This window comes from Cygnus atratus, chromosome 2, assembly GCF_013377495.2.
Source record: "Cygnus atratus isolate AKBS03 ecotype Queensland, Australia chromosome 2, CAtr_DNAZoo_HiC_assembly, whole genome shotgun sequence".
Lineage (NCBI taxonomy): Eukaryota > Metazoa > Chordata > Aves > Anseriformes > Anatidae > Cygnus > Cygnus atratus.
The window spans coordinates 137,442,263-137,458,790 of NC_066363.1; the positions used below are offsets into that span (position 1 = coordinate 137,442,263).

General features: G+C 42.6%; 1 protein-coding gene across 6 annotated transcripts in view; it reads left to right on the top strand.

Moving 5' to 3' along the window:
• Positions 1–5,688: 5,688 nt before the first annotated feature.
• The window catches only part of MATN2 (matrilin 2), a 69,448-nt gene continuing 58,608 nt past the window's right edge, over positions 5,689–16,528 (top strand). For 3 of the 6 annotated variants that reach the window (XM_050709017.1, XM_035546348.2, XM_035546349.2), the window contains exons 1-2: positions 5,716–5,819; positions 14,711–14,878. In XM_050709017.1, the coding sequence (XP_050564974.1) occupies positions 14,725–14,878 (154 nt within the window). In that variant the 5' untranslated portion in view covers positions 5,716–5,819; positions 14,711–14,724. Of the gene's footprint in view, positions 5,820–6,301; positions 6,373–14,710; positions 14,879–16,528 lie in introns of those variants that run through there. The other 3 variants (XM_035546346.2, XM_035546347.2, XM_050709016.1) reach the window with 3 other exon arrangements.

The following is a 16,528-nucleotide window of genomic DNA, read 5'->3' on the forward strand; positions in this document are numbered from 1 at the left end:
CTTGGCACCTAAATCATCACAACTTAAATGTTGTTGTCATTTTCTTTTTTTCATCTTGGAACTACAGAGTTCTGTACAAACACCACTAAGAGCCAGCTGGCTTCAATTCTGCCAAAGTTGTAGTTTGGATGAAACTCAGGTGCCTGTTTTGAGCATAACACAAATATTACCTAAGATTCCCTAAGAACCTTGTTATTTTGCTTACGGTCCAGAAACTGCTGAAAACTGGTGAAAAAAATTGGAGTTTTTTTTCATTGTGCAGGGCGTGACTTAGAGCTAGCAACTTGCATGCTTTCTGGATCATGTTGTAGCCTAAGTTTGGCTCCTTGTGTATGGTGATCTCAATTTTATCTAAGAGCTGGGTAAGCAAATACTCAATTTGTCCCTGAAAAAGAAAAAAAAAAAAAAAAGGCTGAATTTAAGCATGGCATGGCTTAAGTTGCCTAGTGAAATGTTGTAAATGCAATTTTACTGTACACATGTTGAAAGTTACGTCAAAAGTAAAGTGTGTGAATATAGCTGGCAGAGTGGCAGTCCCAGGGCAATGTTTCAGCCAGTTAAAGTAGGTGAGTGCTTTCTGCAGTTAAATACAATTTTCCTGAGGATAACGAAGAAAGGACTTAGCCTACATATGAAAAATATTTGCTTTTCAAGTACTAGCTGCGAGAGTTCTCACTTTCTTCTTCCATAATATTTGAAGGAAACAAACGGATTTTCCAGGAGAATTTCAGTAGGAAAAACTTTGGTGACTACAATATCCGAGCTTCAAGAAACAAAACTTTTGCCTTTTGCCCAGTTCTCTGAGCCACTGCAGCAGACTTTAGTTGCCTATCCATGGCAACTAGAAATATGGAAACTTCAGACTGCTATGGTGGGGAGAGATAAGAAAGAAGAAAGACCGAAGTGAGGCTGTATAATATCTGGCCAGTGTGTTACTTGCCTTTTTCAGATGACTTAAGAATATTAAGTGATTCTTAGAACTACGTACAGAGCCAGACAAAGTCCTAATCCTCAAACATCTGGACCTAAAACACAGCAAAATCAACACAGAAGTGTGGAAGAAAAGTAAATGCATGCTCTCTACAAATTAATACTCCTTCAAACCCTTTGATCCATGCGACCCATGTCACTCTCCCCGGTTTTGTATATATATAAAATGAAGTTGACAGAACAGAACCATGCATCACTGACCCATTGCTAACCCTCAGATGAGTCTTTTTGGCCAAAAGCATGAAATAAATTCTTTGTCAATACATCTGTGTTTGAATCTGTACTGAATTTGTTGTCAACCAGCAGCACATTCCTGGAATGATGGGAAGTGTCAGATGAATGGAAAGGATCCATGCAAAGAAACAGTATGGATTTTCAAAAAATATCTTTCATCCTTTCTTTTTAGAAGCTATATAACGTACAAATAAGAATCACACAAGCATCAAGGAGAAAGCTACCTGTGGAACAGATGCTCAAAACAGCAAAGAAAAGAAGTTAAGTACACACCATAGCAAAAATAGCAAAACAATTTTTGTTTTTGGGTGGAATGATGAGATTTAGCATGTTATTTAACTACATCTTCAAGATAACAGATTAAATATAGCCTTGAACCCTACATCCTTGTCTTCTATTTTGACAACTACTGGCTAACATACCTGCTCTACATGACAGAAGTTATAATCTCAACAGCCATGTAAGCCAAAAAACAAACAAACAAAAAAAAAACAACCCTGCCTTGTCTTTATTTAGGAAAAGTAGTAGAGAAGGGAAAAGATGAATATAGTTTTACTTTTGAGCTGTTGTAGAAATTTGAAAATCCCACTGTAACTAACAGGAACTTATGTTGCATGTTTTTTAAGATGCTAATTACCATCAGAGCCAGCATTTCAGGAATCAGTGCAGACGGCTTAATTTCAGTGAGCACTGGTCCCAGGAAAGAGCATCTCTTCTAATTATATAATTAAGCCTGGTGCTTCGATTGATGGACTTCAGTTTGCATATGCATTGTGAACTGTGCTTGATTAATTGCAGTGCAGCATGGCTTATAAACCCTGTTAGCTACTTGTACATATACAACATTTCCAATCATAGGACTGTGAGGAATAAACTTTTGAAGTGACTTGAAAAATCTGCTTTGATTTCACTACAGATTAATACGGACACTCAATAGCACAACAGCTTTATTACCTCACTTATGAGCATTTTGGACCTTGCGTGTCAATAAATAAACCACTGAATTCCTCCACGGACAAAAGCCATAGACTTTTTATTGCACTGACAACCATTTTAATGTATTTATTTCAACCTTTTTTACCAAGGTCTAAATATTTTCTTGTCTGTGATAGAAAGTAACAAAACCATTATCTAGTTCTTTGAGAACCCTGCCTTGCTAAAAATTTTGCTGTTTATAAATATTTTATTATAGTCAGCACAGACAATGGCAGGATAACAAGCAAGAATGGCAGCAACTACAAGCAAGGGAGACATGAACTTTAAAACAGACTCACAGCAAGGGGAGCAGACCATTTCCACCCAAATAACACTACAGTTTTCATACCAAATTTTCTTAACAATTCTAAAGAGTCAGGAATGGTGCCCAATGAAAAGCAATCCTTACCTAGGAGGCACTTAATTTATACAAATGCAGTCTTGGCTTTTTTTCTGACCCAAGTAGTACTAAAGATTTTAGAGGACAAAATAAATAAATAAATAAGCAATGATTAATTAAAGATGTTGCAAAACATGGGCAAGTGATAAATGCAAGACTGGTTTCTCAACATTAGGCTGTGCTCATCTAACTTTTTTTTTTTTTTTTTTTTAGGCAAAGGAAAACCAGTAGACCTAATCTGTCTGCAGTTCAGAAAAACATTCCCACAGGGGAAATTACTGGTTTAAATAGGAACTAGGAGAAGGACTGTGAGCTAAGTATGGACCTAGCTAATGACAATATGAAAATGGGATGCAGGAGTGTTCAGAGGGGGAAGATAAAGAAAAGTTATTAGTGATTTCTAAAAGATCAGTTTAAAAATTTTGTTAACATTCAACTTTTTCACTCATGAAATTGGCAGTCAAAAGTGGAAGTTTTCTAATAAAACATACGAGAGTCAATAGACATTGCAAATGGAATGGAAAAGGAGGATCTCATTTGGAAAGGACTGAATGATCTTAAGAAAGAAAGAACTAATAGAGAGATGAAATGCCATAGTATAAAATGAAAGATCATATATTAGCTAGAATTCATCCATCGGAAAACAGGTGCAGCTGCATATATTAAGGATACAAGGATGACCATCTGCCAGCAGTGGCAATGCAGCCAATTAAAATGATAATGAAATCCTAGACCACATCAGGCAAAGTATTTCCAGTAAATAGAAATGTTCTGGTGAGAGCTCATGTGGCGTATCATGTTCAGTTCTGTCACACACGTTCACAGGAACCAGCTCAGCACATGCACAGTGAAATCTTGCTTGTGAAACAAGAAGAAAGGCTGAGAGAGAAAATGATTGCTGTCACTACATAAGCCAGCTAGGAAAGCCTTGGAGAAGAAAAAAGAGCTATTCAGGCTAAAAGACAACATTGGTACTGGAAAATAAGTATTAAATGGTCATGAATACTTTTAGGCTAGACATCCATAGGAAGTGTCCAACTATCAGAAAGAGGAAGGTCTGGAAGAGTCCTCTAACAGCCGGCACAAAACTAGTTCCCTACTGTTTTTAATAATTCCCTATTCATCTGCTTTTAAGATGGAACTTACTTTCTGGAATGATTTACATTATGTCATGGCATGTGATAACTAGAAAGTAGACTACATCACTGGGAGTTTCTTCCAGACTGAGAACTATCCTAACAGATACTGAGAGAAGCCAGGAAAGGGAAGAGGAGACATAGAAAGCCTCTGATATCTTGTTGGCAATCTTCAAGCAGCTTAATAATTGCTGCAGATCAAAGCATAACTTAATAGGAGCTTTTTTCCAGGTTTTTTAACGTAATATCTCCCAGCTTTGCTCTGCCTATCCTTCCAAATGTTGACAGACTGAGCAATGTCTCTCACAAAAAGAGAAGTAACACAGTGGGAGTGGAGGGCAGTAGCTCAAGGAAAGACAAGTAGTGAAGAGACAGTGAGAATCTGCAACATGGAAATACAGAGAACTTTGGATACCTTATTAAATAAATGAAATAGTTGATCAATAAAGTCAAATGAAAATAAAATGAGAGAATAAAATGCCTTTTTATATGGAGCAGGGACCACAGAGACATTCTTGCTCATGGCAGAGGGAAAAATAAAGGTTGCAAAAAGTCTCTGATTCTGGGAGTGGGGTGTTGCAGTGTCAGCCCTTGAAACAGAGAGACATGAAGCACAAGAGCTGTTTGAGGAGCTTGGACAGAGAGATGCAGAAGTCCTTGGTGTACGCCGTGATCCTGACTACACACGTGGTGGAAGGTGTGACCTGCACAGTCCCAAGAGAGGCCATGCTCCGTGCCCGGCTCATTCATCAAGCTGCTTGTCCAGCAAAGGTCTCCCTGTCTTCTAAACTCTCTCTTACAAAACAAATTGATGCCTTAGCATGCTGACTCACTGCCTTCATACCCCTGCCCATCTTCTCCAGCTGTGATACCTTGTGTTCAATCTGCCAAGAGCAGCCGGCTGCACAGCGTCTGCGAATAGCTAGTGCTGGGATTTCTTCTGTGTAAATTGGAGCTGAAGCTGCCAAGCTGAGCCTCTGCATGCTCATGTCATCTTCTCATCACGACTTTTGCTCTCCTGCTTCGTGTCTTTCTCTAGCAACCTGGTAAATCAAGCCACAGCACAATAAAATCTTTGGGATACAGATTGTGTATTTTGAGCCTACAGAGCATTAATTGGCACTGTGGCTGGGGCCTCTTCATACACTGCATTACAAAGGATGAAACAGAACATGCAAACTGTTCTGCACCTGGCTTCGCTGAGTTTGTTGTAATGTCTATCCACAGGACTGTTAGTTTAGCTGTCTTTTTATTTTTACTTTTTCCTTTCTTCTAGCTACAGGAGAGATTCAGGAGACAGTACTCGGCAGGAAAGATGGGGTGAATCTGGTCCCTCTCAGTTTGAGATATACTTGTCATTTACACCTCTCTTTCTGGGGATTAGATTTCGTACACAATTATTGTGCCTTGCCAAATTCACCAAAATCAGCTCAGCTGATTTCCAAAACCTGTTCACCTCCCGAGCAGCACTGGGAGGTACAACCCGTCCCTCTTTGACCTGGCTGGCACCCCATGCAGCGTGCATTCTTGTAACGTGAATTTGCAGGGCTTAGAGATTTCAGAGCTTCTTGTTGGAAGTGACGAACCCGGTTCATCTTTGTTGTGCTTGCTTTTGCTGGTTTGGCTTGTTTGTTTGCCTGAAAAAAAAAAAAAAAAAAGAAATAACCATTGCTTTGGAACTAAGTTGTATTTTTTGTTCTTCATGCGTAATAAAACTGTGTTGATGCAAATCGCATGCTTTGCTTTTTCCACCTGGACTCCTGACCGTGCAGCTGCAGGGACAGCTAAGCAGTGCCCGTTCCCTGTGCCCGACCCCCTTACCCCACCACCTCCCGCGGCATTTCCCCTGACGGGGCTCCCACCAGCTCGCTGCAGATGCAGCCGCCGCGGCGGAGACACCGCATGATTCACCAGGGACTGTTTGCCTTGGCCCTGGAGGCCCTCCGTGCGGGGAATGGGATTTCCATTCCCCAGCTTTTCCCTCGGTAGGCGTCCCTGGAAAGGAGCACGGCCCCGGCTCTCCTCTGCCGGCGGCCTCGCGTCTCCCTGCTGCGGGGAGAGCCCTCGGGACGGGGCAGGGACAGGTCTGACAGGGGAGGACGGCGGGGGGCGGGGACGGGGCCGAGGTGCAGGGGGGCTCGGGGCTGAGACCTCAACCGGTGGGGAGGGATGGAGGGAGGGAGAGGGGCCGGCAGCCCCTGTCCGTGAGGGGGCAGGCGGCGGGGAGCGGGTCCCGGCTCCGTGAGGGGACGGGCGGCTGGTCCCGGGTCCCGGCTCCGTGAGGGAAGGCTTGGGGCCGTCAGAGGAGGGACGGGAAGGAGCGGAGCCGACGACCCGCGTCCCGTGAGGGGCTGCCCACCCCGCTTCGTCCCTGCCGGGGGGGCGGCGTGCGGACGGCCGCGTCCCTGTGAGGACCGCGTCCCTTCGGGTGCACGCTGAGGAGAGCGGCGCCCCGGCCCCCCGCGGCTGCCTCCCGGCGAAGAGGCAGCCGGGGCGGGTCGGGCAGCGAGCCTGGTTCCTCCCGAGGGGCCACCCCTCCGCCGGACACCGCTCGGGGCTGCCCGGGGCCGTGCCGAGGAGGAGGAGGCGCTGCCCTGCTCGCAGCCGCCCCGCGGAGCGGCCCCGGCAGCCCCTCAGGTAAGGGCGGCGGGTGGGGGGCGGCCGGGCCGGTACCCCCGGGGTGGGCAGCGGGAGGGCGAGGAGAGGGGTCCCGGCTGGGGAGGGTGCGGGCAGCGGGGTCCTGCCGAGGGGCTTCGCTGCTCCCCTTCCCCAAACGCCTCCGTGGCCCTCGGAGGTGCGCGGGGTTGGGAAATTTCCCCTCACGCCCGCTTCCTCGTCCGTGTTTCACTAACTCATGCATTGTCCGTGTGCTGGGAGGAGAAGCAAAACCCGGGTTTTAAGCTCGGTGAGGAATTGGAGGCACTTTACCTGGAAGGATTTATTAAGGAGATATCTCGCAGGTGTCCTCTCCGGCTTCTCGCAGGACGGGGTGCAGCAGGGCTCGGTCTCTGCTGTGGGGAAGGGGCGAGGGGCAGTGTGCTGAGAGTTATGTGGGAACCCGGCCTAGGTGGTGCTCTTAATCCTATAAAAGTCGCTGTGGCACCCTTAATGACCACCTAGTCCTGCTTCTGAACGCAGCACTTGCAGGGTTAGACCGACCCGTGCCATTACGCTCGACAGTGGGGTGGAGTTGGCTCAGAAGCAAGATTGCTACCCCCTGGTTAATTTAATGCTTCCTAAATGCCTGGACTTTCTTTCTGGGTCATCACTCAGTGATCCTGACTGCAATCTGAAAAGGGGGCATGCTGCTTTATGTGCTATAGCTGTGCTGCTGTCAGGAAGCTGAGGACTTGAGAAGAAATTAACATACTGAGTCCCATCAAGAGCTTAATGAAATACATATTTGTCTTTTTCACAAAAACCTGAATCTTCTGATCCAAAATAATTTTTGAATGATACACTATTCTTATACATATATCAGCTTTAAGCACCAGCTTTTTTAGCTTTTTCTCATGTACTATATACCAATATCATTATAGGCATATCCATCAAATTAAATATATTTTACATCTTTAGAAAATGCAGCACTTAATTACTTATGGCTAAGATCTTAAATCCTGCGGGCGATATTCACATAGTTTACGTGAGTCTTTCCATTGACTTCATTGGGATTTCTCACAAACAAACCCTGCACAAACACACACTAGTGGTTATGAGCTGGGACCCAGCTGTAATTGTAAAGATGCTTCAGTCAGTCCGTGCAAACTAGGGAAAGGCTAATCAGATGTAAATGCTCTCCCATGACTTATAAACTATCTCCATGGGAAGGTAAAGCACTAACCACTGCTATTTAATTATGATCTGCACATCATTAACAAGCTCCTTTAATATAGTGTACTCATTGTGAGGTGGTGCTTTCTTTATGAGTAAGGGGTTTTGGGAATGGAGTGTTTTATAACCCCAAATTATTGTTTTGTGTTGGTGCTGGTACTGGGGTCAATGTGGGTTTGCGAATATGTTTTAGAGCTACTGGATCTTTTTTGTAAAGAAAAACTTTCTGTTTGCAATTAGGAGCAGTCCGTTATGGTTTGTGACTGTACTTCTCGGAGACAAAACTAAGCAGCCCGCATACGTATTATATGTCATATAATATATGCTTTCATATAATTTCCTACTCTGAGTTGTAAAAGTGAAATTTCTCAGCTTTGCCATGCTACTCTTCCACGAACTTAGTGGAAACTCTGATGTCTAGATCCAATTCAGAACCAGAAAGTGCAAATAAGCCTGCCCCTAAAGAACAAGATAATGAAAAGGTCTGTTGTCCAACTGGCAACTGAAGAAAACTGTAACATGGAGATTGATGCTGTCATAAAGTAAGAATTCCCACTGCTAAGGCTTGCCGTCTGACCACTGGAAACTATGCAGAGTAAACCATACTATGGGTGCACTGTTCTACAACATCGCTCTTAATTTTTATATGGCAAGCTTCTGAAATGATTGAAATGATTGCCAGCTTCCGCTCCGAGCAGGGGTTGAACCTGATGACCTCCAGAGGTCCCTTCTTACCTCAATTAGTCTGTGATTCGGTGATTTAGTAGTTATTAGTTCTACCACGGTGTTACCAGGAAGTCTATCTGTGATTTAGATGAATGAGTTAAAAATAAGAGATCTCTGAGTGTTCCTTATTTCGTTAGTAAAGAATTAAATTATACCTGTAGCACATGTACTCTAAGCCCTTTAGATAATCGAGTCCATTGTGTAGAAGTCCTAATATGATATTTATACCTCACAACAAAATGTAATGCAGACTTAGAATATTGCTCTTTGCTTTTTCTGATAAGCTGTGTGTTTTGGTGTGCATACTCATCATACGTGCGTGTTTCTGCCCTCCACGCTCAAACAGGAAAGCTGTTCTTCCCTCACCACAGCACTTCTTTGACTGCTGCCAGAATGTGGCTGCCCTTACATATTCCGTAGCATCTTCAGCCACGCTGCATATGGGAACTCATGCATATTGCAGGGTTTGTGGCAGTAGCTGGCTGACCACCTCATGTCATTCACCTCCCTTCTAGGAACTGCTCTGGAACATGGTTTGGGTCTTCCCTTTGCTGTTTTGAGATGTAAGTTTATTCCCCTGCCATGTTTGATTTTATTAACTCAGGACACAACTTGGGTATGGGCACTTGCAGCAGCAGCCAGAATAATTAGGTACACAACTTCTGGTTCTGAACCCACTGCAGACTTGGGTTGCTCTTATTGTCTGGACACTTGTTACCTTAGTTTGGTAAGGGAGTGTTTGATGTTGCTGAGTCAGCAATTAGTTTTATACTGTGGTGGCTTGCAGTGCTGTTATGGAAGGTCTTTGCATTTGGGTAGTCTGTCTCAGAATACATCTGAATTACTAACTGGCTTTTAGATAACGGTTTTCCCAAGTTCTTCTCATGCTACTGACAGCACAAATGGCCAAAGTTAGCCCGTTAGAAGGAGCTACTGAATGTGTTAACAAGGGAGTGCTGCTCTGCTGCTCTCCAGGACTCGGTGCCGTCCTGGGTAGATTCATGCACTCTTCTGCAAGTAGTGCCTGCCATCAGGACTGGGGAACAGACGAGGAATTTACAAATGCGGAGCACCTGAAATGTTGTTCCCTCTCAATGGCTTAACTCTATCAGTGATTCGTGGTTGGCAGCCATGGTTTTAGGGGAGTTGTACCCATGCTGTTCTCCTGAGCCTAACGAAGACCTGCTTGTGCCACAAGGAGCCATAGAAAATCCATTTCATCTGGAGGAACAGGATTAGGTAGAGTGCTCCTTTGTAAGGACAAAGGCAAGATGGTGCTTCTTGCTCACGTGCTAAATGTCCTCCTGATTGTGGCTGGCTGCCTCCACACAACACCTGCATAGCTAGGGACAGATATTTTCCAGTGTGGGGCTCTGAGGAACTCCACGGCTATTTTTCAGAACTGAAAAGCGCCTGCATCAGCAATCTGGTCCAGAAAGACGGAGGAAATTATTAATATGCTGTGTCCTGACACCCATACCACACACAGTGATTTCAGTGAGTAATGGACCAGTAATGCACGTGCTGGCTTGTGGTAGTGGAATACCTTGGAACACGTTCTAACTGATAGTTAACGGGGCTCTGAAGTGCCTGCAGTCCTAGTTTTTATCTTTTTTTTTTTTTTTTAATTTCTGAGGTGGTAGAAATGAGAATGAGGTATTTTGTGTCTTGCATGTAGTAGGGGCTGATTGGTTTTCCAAGTAGCTCACCGTGCTTGCTGACCCGATTTTATTGACTTACGTTGATCGCTTGCAGCTTCTTTAACTTCAGGAAAAGCTTTTAGATTTAACCACAGTTTGCCATTATCTTAAAAATGGGTGGATGATAAGGAGTACTGAAGGGATTTAAGAATGTTCTTGCTTTTATGCACTTGTGATCTTTGTATCAAGAATACCACAGTTAGATCTGCAGGCAGCTTAATGGAGGTAAATGTCTGTGTCTTTTAACTATCAGACAAGGAAAGCTGAAGGCAGCCTGTAGCAGTCATAACAGCTGTCGGTGGTGCTTTTTTTGTCCTTTTCCTTCCCATATATGATGAGAAACTATATAGGGTTCAAGAGAGGGGATGTTATCTGCAGTTACTAGAGGTGTTGAAGTCCCACATAACTGCTGCAAATTGCCCCTTCTGTGCACAGAGCCGGTTTTGGTAGCAGCTGGAGAAGGTGGTGGGGCAGGGGTTTGTGGGGTTAGAGGGTCTGATTTAGCCTCCGAAATGAACTCATCCCACACAAGAAGGAAGAAGACCACCCAGAATAGCGGTAGGCTTGAGCTGGAACATCCTACTATCCTGGTTTCCTGACTTCTTTTTGGACACGATCTGCCCAGCAAGGACCTGAATGAAAATGCGGTGGCCTTCAAAGCCAATGGAAAGTTTTCCTAATTCTCTGTATGAAAGAAATTTCCCTACAGTAGAGTAAGAGATGGAAGAACTCCGACTTTAGCACGAGCCACAGAGCATCTCTCCTCCTTTGACATTGTTTATGAGCTATCACAGGAAAGAGGACAAATCTTAGAAACACACACCGTGCGATGGAGAAGGTCATTGATTTATCACCACTGGCACTGAATATCCAGTAGAGCCTCTGTTCAAAACACAACCATTAATCTCCTGTGAGAAGACTTCCATGGAAACATATTTTAAAGGATAGAAACATGCATGTGGTGTTTGAATGTTGTCCAATGAAGGAAGTATGTATTTTAAAGATGAAGTCACAATTTCATTTTTTCAATATTCTTACACTGTAATTCATGGAAGTTGAAAATGCATTAGGGGGCTTAAAAATAATTTGGCTGTATGGGTATACGACTAAGTAAGCACAGGTAACATTGATAAGAAAACGCTGTGGCAATGTTGTGTTCTTGACTAGCAGCCAGTTAGGGAGCAAAGGAAACCTGAAAAGAACAAGAGAACCTGTCTATTTACTTACCGTCTTCTAGGAAAATTATCCTTTTCTATACCAAATTTCTTCAAGATTTGAAGCAGATATTGCAAGCAGCCCGTCAGGTTGTACCTCTGTGAAAATGCTGCTCAGGACCCTCCTCTTCCTCTCTCCACGGGTGGAAGGAAAGAGCACTGGAAGCCAGTGGGTCTGGTGATCAGCCTGGATGAGCTGTGTGTCTTGCCACACCTCTTCCTGGTGCCTTTGGCTTTCGAGGTGTTTGGGATGGTTGTCATACACCAGCCTGATTTTGGGGCTGCCCCGGTGAGTTGTCTCCTGATGGCACAGTCATGAATACTCCTGCTGTAGCAGCCGGAATTGAAGGGCTTGAAAATATTTTCCAGAGAGCCACTGGAAGTAGGTGTTTGTAACTTGGGGAACACGCTCTCAGCTTGGTAGAGCAAGGGTTAGCCAGCAACGCGATGCTACAGAGAGCTGTGCCAGCAGCCTGGCTTAGCCTGCTGGGAAAATGAGGTGTTAAATACCAAGTGTGGTACAATAAACACAATCCAGCTTCGCCAGTGAGGACAGCGGACCTTGCAGAAGACCCAGAAAATAAACAGAGAACCGTGGGAGGGCTGTACACATGGAAGCTGTGCGACCACAGTGCAGGCTGGTCGTGTGAAAACACAAGCAGCAGTGGACACAAATATGTACCTGGAACTAGAGCAAAGCACCCGAGTCCAGAGTGCCATCACCTCAGGAAAGCGGTACAGAAGTTTTGAGTTAGGATTCAAGGTGGCAAGAGAAGAGCACAGGTTTGGATCGGTGGTGCCTTCTATCACATATACTTATATGCTCTCACATATACTTCATATACTATACTTTATACACTTATCCTATATAGCTTTTGGATTTGGGAACTCATTGTTTTTTCTCATTTAAAATTGATGTAATTTCCCTTTGATTTTTATTTTAGATTATCCTTGTACATCAAAACTTGGAGATGAGGCAAATAAATCTCTCCTCTTTTAAGCACTGGTTTCTTTTGAAGCAGTAGCTTAAAGTGCTTGTGAGGGTAGGGGTACTTTGATAATAGGGCATTTATTGTTGGGACTGTAAGTAGACTTACTTTCTAATGATCAGACTGGTAAGGGTATTGAGATCTAAGGATCTGTGTTTTCTGAAGTAAAATGAAATACTATTAAGCAGTAGTTATTATTAAGCAGAAGTTATGCTAAGTTTGGATAAGATCTCCAGAAAACTAGGTACTGTTATTCAGTTCTGTTTCTTTAGTACCCCTTACTTGTCACCATTGACTCATGAAATCATGCAGAATTGAACACTTTTTTAAAAAATATGTTTCATAATTCAGTGACAGCTAATGAATGATTCCTTAGACATTTTGGTTTATCTGGTCAGCTAATCATATATTTGCATGCTTTATAAACATTTTCCTAGTAGAATTCAAATATTTAGAGCCACAGCAAACATTTTGTTTTTCTAATTTCTGAAGTTGCTTGTGGGCAGAGTTGATCCTAGTGAAGTTGTCACCAAATATAAAAGATTGCTGCGAAGGAATAAACTATGTTAAGGGGCAGATCGTAGGAGAGTTTAGTTGGAGGTACTTTGCAGAGCTGGGAGGGTGGTCCTTAATTCTTCTTCACAGCTTTCTTTGCTCACAGGACAGTTCAGTGATGCTCTCTGAAGGTGCTCTGCCACAGCATTGTTGGTTCTCTGCTAACGCACCATCAGGAACAGGTGAAATGACTTCACTTAGAGGACTGGCAGTTCTCTATGAACTCAGTTCTCAAATGAACTTGAGGTTCATTTGCCTACTGGTCCTAACCAGCAGGCCAGAAGGAAGGAGGCCCCCTTGCAGAGCCCCGTGTTTGTTGCTGGTGGCCTTGAGAAGTGAGAAGACGACCTGGGAGCAGCTTTCAGCAGTAACAACTGTTGCATCCAGCAAAATTTGGTCCCGTTTTCAGCGGTGCATGCTGTTTACAGAGTCCATCTGTTTCTGACTAGAGCACTGGAACTGCTCTACCAATAATACCATCCAGCTGTCCATGCTGCTGGGGCTCCAAAAGTTTACTGCTTTGTGGCAACTGTTATAAGTGACAACTATTTACATAAACTCTGCCCTATTTTGAATGTTCTTAAATCATATGTTACTGAGTGATATTAAACATTTAAACATGGTTGGGCAAAAGCCCCGTTCATTTTGCCCTATGGCATGTACACCAGAACATAGTGTTCGTATTTGGGGGTGCCAAGTAGGAAACACAAAAGGAAAAATAGATTGGTGCACAGAAAAGTAGTGCCATGTGTATACAGTTGTGTAGGACAGACTTAAGAAAAATGGATAAAAACCTTTTTATTACAGAGAAAATATTTCCACAGAATTCTGTATTCTGCTAGTGGGTGCCTCATGGTGGTGAAAAAATGTAATTCTCTTGCTGAACCTGGGCATTTAGTTGTCTTCTGTTACAGATCTGTGGCTCTGTGTAACTATGCTTATCAGGCTTAGGACCCTATTACAATTTTTTTCATTATTTTAGTTATTTAGCCAAAATTTGCACTGCTTGTGAGGTTGCCACCATTTCAGGTAGGACAGTCCTGTTTTTGTTGTGAAAGTGGGTAGCTTTACCCATCTCTTGCATCGTCTTTTGACCAAGCTTCCACAGTACATAACAATTGTGTTTTGGGGTAAGGTAGAAGGAATAGCCATCTGAAAACATCGCCTTCAGGGGACATGGCCAGAAGATGAGTCTTCAGCATCTCAGTCTTAGCTTTCTGCTTGTGGGCAGAGTCAGCCATGGCTTTTGATGATGCCTTAAGAAACTCCTGGACACGAATCATCTCTTAGTAGAGGGATTTTGCTGGTTAATTTGCTCTTTGTTATGAAAAAAGCTTCTTAACTTGGGGAAAGCTCATTGCTAATCTTCAGAAGTCATCTTCTTGAGTAAGCAAGGTTCATTCTGCACTTTTACTTTCATGCTAACAATCAAGAACTGTCTTTTGAAAGAGAAGCATGAGCTGTTTCCAGATCATGTTCCCAGTTAACTGTTTCTGGAGTATATTAATTTCTCTTGTCTTATTCTCCAAAATTTTCTGAAGCAAGTATCTGTCAGACCACAAGAACCATCAAACATCTGAAAAAATGCACACTACATGGACTGCTGAGTAGAATAATGAAAATTTATTTGTGTCCTCATATCCATTTGTGCTAACGAGCACACTGAAAGAAAGTTCCTTTCTTGTTTTAAAAATAATTGATTTTTATGGATGTGTCTAAGAGTTGACACATTTACAATTTTAGCTACAAACTTCAACTAATAATATACATGAAGACTATGCAGGGTCTGCTAACTGCTACTTTATTATATAGATCTTCTTTCCTGAAGGTGTAGGTATACCATTATATCTGACTGTTGGTGTGTGATGGGAGGGAAGCAACACAACTGTATGGTTGACATGGTTGTAGTGTATCTTTTTGTGTAATCACAGAGCTCATCTCCTTCTCTCCTTTACTGCAGTTTTGCATCCTGGAATGTCCCTTTACTTCTTGAAAATGATGAAAATGGTTGCATGCTTCTTCTTGCTGTTCGGGCACACTCTGCTTTCCACTGGCTCTGTCATGGCAAAAGATCTCCCCGGAGGACATTTCACCCGAAGAAGGGATGTTAACTCACAATCTCTGCTAGGTAAGTTACAAAAAGAACAAACCAAAGAAAAATAACAACCACCACTAAAAGCCATCTCAAATATAAAGATAATAAAGATAAAAGGCATAAGCACTTGGCCAAACCTTGGCTGAGTTAGTTTGTAACGGTTTTCAGGCAGGAATATGAGAGTTTGTTGACCTAGCAGCTACTGAAGTAAGGTGTTTACTTTTGGGATATTAGATCTATTTTATATAAGTGCCACGAAATAAATATTTGCTACAGGACTCTTGTACTGGAAAAAAAAGTCTTAATTTCAGTGTTTAGAGAAAATATGTTTTGGTGCATGGAGGTTTTGTCAAAGCTGTTTTTTACTATGCAAGCAACCTTTAGCTTTTTATATGTGCTTTGGGTAAGCGTGACTGAACTAAAATCATTAGCTATTGAAATGGGTCTTCTCGTTACATTACCTGATGTTAATCCCTTCATTCTCTCAAGTTGATTTTATTTATAATGAGTAGCTCATTTTTCCTGTTTTGCCAAAAATCTGAGGACAGAATTTGGCAGTTAGCTTGTGTCTGTCGTATTTTAAAACATAGGTTCATCTCTCTCATTGATCGTTGCCAGTTCCCTTTCTTACTGTCTTTCTCAGAAGTAATAGATGTGGTCTTGAGATGCTTGGGGTTCAGCAACTGGAGGCTGAAAACCACAGCTCTGGAGACCTAGTCCATCAGAAGGCATGGATGTAAAACAGCAAAGAGAAACACTCCCATTCACTCCTTATTCAACAAGACTCTTAATCTTTCTAAGATCTTAAACTCTAAAATGAGATTAAATAAAAGTCCCTACTGAAACTTTCAGGGTCTCCAGCAAATATCCTATCTTATTATTTCAAGAAATGAACCGTCTCCCTACAAAATGAATGCAATAGTAAGGTGTAATGTGGAGAAACTAACAGGTGTTATGTTTCTCAGCTTGCCTTTTTTCTGTGATTTAAAAAAAAAAATCTCTTATAGTCCCTTTTTCATATTTTAAATGGTAGAGAATACATTAAGAGTATTAGCACCAAATACCAAGTCAAAATGTACAGTTTAAATTATTTCTTTCTTATTTCAAAAAAGCCGAGCAATTTTGTGGCCGCTGCATTTGGAAATTTCTGTATTCCTATTCAGTTTGGCATGTGCAGGATACAAACAGTATTGGCAGCTCTGGCTGAAGAACCTTTTCAAGACATTAAATGATGCAAGAAACTTGGGACATTCTCTGGTCCAGCCCATAAAACTACGTGGCAGTTTGGAGTCAGCCTTCTGGACCTTGCATTCTGTTACAATAAATTAGGTCACCTGCTTCAAATTCTGCAGTTGCATATGAGCAGTGGCATAGTTAAAATGTGCCTCTCTGCAAAGAACAGAATGTGTAAAATGCACGCCATTCTGCTCAAAACCTGCACTGTTCTTTAAATGACACTAGAAAGAGCTGGGCCAAATCATGATCTCAGTGGCATCAATTTTATTGACGTAATAAAATCACCCAGATTTAGAGCAATTTAACAGGGATTAGAAGCTGTTCCATTCTATATAATATATATATATTACAAATAGTGGCAATGACAGTTGCTGCTGTTGTGGAAAGACTTGGTTGGCAGGCAAAAATGAGCAATATAGCTGCAAAGAACCAATGGATATGTGGAAA